Raw genomic sequence first — 5,691 nt, 5'->3', positions numbered from 1 at the left:
GCGTGGGAGGCTCACGCTGCCCCTGTTGCTTCCTGATTCTGCTGTACAGGCGCACCAACCGACCTGTAGGAGTCGCTGTCCACAACGTCCGATCCCCACCCACCAGCTTTCCCACCCCCTAACACTTGTGTTAGTATGAACGACCAGCCAAGCTGGTAGCAACGTCGAGAGCTGGGCTCGAACCCAGCATCTCCTGCGTTAGTGGCGAGCGCCTTGCCCACTGCGCTACTTAGCCGCCATACACACGCGTTCCTAAAGGCTTTAAGGATATGGCCTCATGGTCGCATGAGTCAGCAAATGAAAACTAACACAGAATAGCAACCCTTCATCTGGCACTTACAATTACATTAATGAATGACCTATTCATGATGAATATGAATGAGTAGCTACAGCTTTTCCTTTTGTGGAATGTACAGTTAAAAGAAAATCAACATGAGCCGAAAACATGAATGTAGGAGGTGTGAATAGGAGGCATTTTCACAGTGCATAGGCTACTCATTTCCAGCTAATACTGTAGTCCACAGCAGGTTTCAGTCAGAAAAACGCACATGAGAAAGTTAATATTTCAAGCTTTGGTTTAAAGAAAGCCACTCAATTGTCATTTCCGTTAGAGCTGCATTCCTGGTCCTTCCAAGAACCACTGTTCATGAAGCCACTTGGGAATTGTAGTGCAGATCTACAATCAATTGACCCTTGGCCTGCTCATCTCCTTAATCTCACTGGATGTACAAGTGAAAAAGATACAGTAGGGAGAGTGAGATCTTAATGTAATGAACGGGAGCAGGGTGGCTTGAAGTTTGTGCCACCAAATTGGAGATAAAATAAAATAACTTTAAAGTGCCAACATTGAAGAACACCATTTAAATAAATGTCACTATGTTAAAAGTCACTATCTATCACAGAATGAAGCAACACAATGGTGAATGAGCCTATGGCTCACTGATGAAAGCCCTTGCCTATGCAGCATTAAGTATTATGAACTGGGTGTCTGTGGCGACATTCCCAGGAAAATATCTCACTTAAAATATGTACATAAAGTACTAACCGACCACAGGGAAAAAGGTAGATAATGTACATTCTGTTATAGCCATAAGTAATATATTTACGTATTGTATTGAAAATGTACAATGTGTACGTATTACAAATAAGTACATATATTACATAATCATAATAGTAATGCTGTGTGTGTCAGGGTCCGCGACCACAATGATTGTTGGTTGGACTCCAGTTCGTGGCATTTTTGCCCATACAAAACGTCATTATATTATATCAACACGTGATTATATTACTTATGGTTATTATAACGTAACGTACATTATGCACGTTCCTTTGGTCGATTTATTTATGTTTTCTGATGCGACCGTGAAATGGAGATCTTCGAGATTGGCACTTTAAATGTATAGTTCCATTTGATAATCCCCGGTAACTACATGAGTGTCATGGATATTAATACACTATTGACAGCATCCCCTATATTATGGCCTATAGTAACAACATAAATAGGCAATAGTGAGTAGGTTAACTATACATGTCTGTAAAAGGCCAAAACCAGGAAAGAACTCCCACACACTAAGGGGTTGCACCAACAAGGATTATATTTTAAACTGGATTAAATCGTGGTTTATCATTTACTTCTGTTGCACCAAACTTAAAAGTTAGTAACTAAGCAGCATAACATTTACATCTCTCTTTAAATCTCTGTTTAGTTTTTACTCCCAAACTAGATTAATATTAATTACGTTGCTCCCAAATGTAAAGCTCCAATTTATATTTTGATCAGGGATTAACTTTAAACTGACAGTTGAGGTGGTTTAACTTTTGTAATGGCTACAATGGCTACATTTAGGTGGATTAGAGCAGAATGAGAGTTCCCCTGAGAAAGACGAGGGACAGGACAGACATCATAAACGTTTAATTTGTACAATGATGATGAAAGATATTTCTCAAAAGAGGAGAAATTGTTGATTCTCTGCCAAGCCATGAGTAGACAAATTAGCATTAGCTAGCTAGCTAGCTACCACCAGGCAGCAGAGCAGAACAATGTTACAGTGTAACTATTGTCTAGGTAGCTAGCTCATACCAACTGTAACAAAGTAGCATCTTTTCTCATTTTTTTTCACTTTTAACAGCACAGTTGGCACAGTTCTTTTTTTGTATTGCTTTTTGGTTGCTTGGCATCAGTGATGCCACCGATTACTTGTAAAAATAATCTGATTACTGATTACTGATGATTACTCCTTTAAAAAGTAATCTAGTTACTTTACTGATTACTTGATTATCGTAACTAGGTTAACGTCGTCGTCCCCTGCTGCTGCCACAACATAAGAATGACAACAGTTTTTTTCTCTCTCTCTCTCTCTACCAAATCCATTCTGAGACAACGGACTCAGTGCGTACTCCGCAAGTTGCGCATAACGTGAATCTCTCTCTCTCACTCTCACTCTCTCTCAAGTAGCCAAATTACACTATAAAACGAACTGGATAGTTGATTTAACTTCATGCTGAAGCCATTCTAAATCAGCTATAAACGTAAACATGTGTGTGTGGCTGTGTGCGTGAGTGCGTGCGCGCACGTCCCATCTCCGATCTATCTAGCTGACTGTACTCCTGGCTCTCTTATCATCAGCATTATGAGATAGTAACTAAATAGTAACGCACAGCCACTTGGAAAAATAACTGTAATCAGATTACTGGCTTGTAAAAAGTAAGTAAATTAGATTACTATTTACTGAAAAAGTAAGTAAGTTAGATTACTATTTACTGAAAAAGTAATCAGATTAGAGTAACTAGATACTTAATAACTAGTTACTGGCATCACTGCTTGGCCTAAACACCAAACATTGCATGTTTTTGTCAAGAAAATACTATCATCTTGATTAAACTATGGTTAAAATTGCATTTTAATTGTGCAACATAGCTCAGATTAATTCTAAATCTGGATGTACTCATTTTAAAACGAATCTTTGATTACAACAAATGTTAGATTAAATTAAACCTATAGTTGGTGCAACCCACCCTACTGTAAATGCTAGGATTTAGCTTGAGGCTTGACTGGACTCTTGTGGGTCAGCTGTTAAAGACACTCTGATGGCTTTGTTACCACAACCAGTGACACCCCAGCAGAACAGCAACAGTGAGTGAGAGGATCAGACGTCATCACCCTCATGCCTTCACGTCTATGGGCTAACCCTGTTGTATGCTTCTGACTCTTCTAAAAGCATTCTGTCAAACAGAAAGTCAAGAAAGTGCCTTAAACACTGGTCCCGAAAATCTCAGCTTGTTAAGTCTTATATATAGCGCTCAAGCCATTCAATTACAGTCACTAGATCAGTGAGAATCAGCAGGGTACAGAAATCAGGGTTTCGATTCCAGACATGGGATTAATCCCTCCATTTGGGTTCCTCCTGAAACATTACCACCTGCCATCCCACTTGCTGTGCCCCAGCAGCCAGCCAATCAGCAGAAGCATGACCGGTCACCCTTGGTGACCTCCTCTGAGGAGTGGACAGTGTTGGGGACCAAGCCGCTCTTGACCCCGTCCCAGCCGTCCTGGACCTTGACATCGCCGCTACGCACCAGCTCAAAGATGTCCTGCGTCAGATCCACAAACGCCTGAAGCAGAATCACAAACAGAATCAGAACCCAGAAAACAGATCAGGAAGGATCAGAATCTGAATCTGAAAGTGACTTGTAAGTTTATCAAATATAATTAAATTATTCTGATATGCTTGATCTATGCTTGATCTAGTGCACTTGATCTATCTGGTTCAGAGGTTCTCAAAGTGGGGTCCGGGACCTCCCTCCAGGTCCTTGAGGGTCAGGTCCCCATGCAAAATAGGGAATAGTTTAACTTCACTAACATATTATTCACTAAAAGTTATGACAGAATGTATATGAATGACTATAGGTTGCACTCTCTCCTCTGTTATCTCCCCGCCTAAAGGACAGACATTTATGGAGTTCTGGACTGAGTCATATCTAACAACAAATATCTTCTCAGATGGGGGTCTACATTCCACCAGGGCCTTGAGGAGGGCGAGGAAGATCATGGCAGACCCCGCCCACCCGGGTCACGGCCTCTTCATTATGCTCCCCCACGGCAGGCGGCTACGGCTGCCCAAGACATTAAAATCCCGCCATACACTCAGCTTCTTCCCCTCAGCAGCTCGCCTGGTAAATGAGTCAGGTGTCCCACTGCTCCCCCCCCCCCCCCCCCCCCCCCTCTATGGCTGCTAGGGCTGGACCTCTGGACTTGAACTGTGCTGCACTGTATCCATGTCCCCAACCACTGCACTTTACTGTCTTATTGTTGTCTCACTGTTATGTCCTGTTTTGCACTTATTTATTATTATGATCATTATTATTATGTTTATTCCTATTTGTGAACAAATTCATGCACTGTAATGTCAAATCACGTTCCATTTGTACCTGGACAATATGGTGAATAAAGTCATCTGAATCTGAATCTGAATCTGAACTACATCTTGTCAAATGGAGGCATGTGGTCTATTATGCATCAACATGGGGTCCCTGACATGAAAGAAAGACGAGAACCACTCATCTAGTTCACGCAGGCTATACTTTGACAGGAGAATACAGCAATACCTTATTACCTTCTCTACATTAATTGCATTTCGTGCCGATGTTTCCACGTAGCTCATCCCGTGTGCCCCTGCCAGTTCCTCGGCCTCCTGCCGGGTCACCTGCCTCTGTGTCTCCAGGTCACACTTGTGACCGACCAATATGAAGACGACGCTGTGCGGCTGGACGTGGCTCTGTGCCTCCTCCAGCCAATCAAGGACATTCTGGAAGGAGCGACGGTTGGTGATGTCAAAGAGCAAGAGCCCGCCCACAGAGTTACGGTAGTAGGCCCTAGTGATGGACCTGGAGGAGGATGGGGAGGGGGGGGGGGGCGAGATAAACAAGGAGAGATCAATTAGCATAAGGTAGGGCTGGGAGGTATACAGAATAATATCAAGGTATATCTGTTTAAGTTAATAAAAAAAAAATTAATTCAAAGAATATAGACCATTTTGAATAAATATAGACCATGACAATTGTATTACATAAGATAAAGATATATGCCACATCGACCAGCCTTAACATAAGGTTGGATATGTTGAAGAGCAGCAGGTACGGTACAGTTATGGTAGTAGAGGAGGAAGTGGAACACAGGTGTTGAACTGGGAGGGGGGGGGAGAGAGAGAGAGAGAGAGAGAGAGAGAGAGAGAGAGAGAGAGAGAGAGAGAGAGAGAGAGAGAGAGAGAGAGAGATGGGGGGGAGGTGGGAGTGAAGATAACTCATATAGAGTTTGGAAGTAGGCTGTGTTGGGCCTGGAGGGAGGGCATACCAACCAGTAACAAGCACGGGGAGTGAAAGTCAGACATTGAGTAAGCAGGTGAGACAGAAGAACCACAAATTAGACATTTATAGTAGAACAAAAAATAAATCCTATAAAACGTGGAACGAACAATACCTGAATCTCTCCTGTCCAGCGGTGTCCCAGATTTGGAGTTTTATCCTTTTCCCCGGCTCGATCTCCACTAGGCGCGAGAAGAAATCCACCCCCACGGTCGGCTCCGACACCTGAACAAAACGGCCTTCGGTGAACCGTCGGATCAGACAGGACTTGCCAACAGTGGAGTCTCCGATGACGATCAAACGAAACTGGTAAAGCCATATCGTTTCCAT

At 42.7% G+C, this 5,691-nt stretch overlaps 1 protein-coding gene across 1 annotated transcript; it reads right to left on the bottom strand.

The window, feature by feature from the left end:
* Window positions 1-3,456: 3,456 nt before the first annotated feature.
* On the bottom strand, window positions 3,457-5,691 carry LOC311233808 (ras-related protein Rab-39B; the record flags this gene model as incomplete). The annotated part of the gene is made up of 3 exons (XM_084320832.1): window positions 3,457-3,612; window positions 4,614-4,884; window positions 5,477-5,691. The coding sequence occupies 3 exons, from the start codon at window positions 5,689-5,691 to the stop codon at window positions 3,457-3,459; spliced, it is 642 nt and encodes a 213-aa protein (XP_084176958.1).

Source organism: Notolepis coatsorum (assembly GCF_963971535.1).
Source record: "Notolepis coatsorum genome assembly, chromosome: 8".
Taxonomy (NCBI): Eukaryota; Metazoa; Chordata; class Actinopteri; order Aulopiformes; family Paralepididae; genus Notolepis; species Notolepis coatsorum.
Note: the sequence above shows the minus strand (reverse complement) of the source record. Positions and strands in the feature narration are given on the sequence as shown.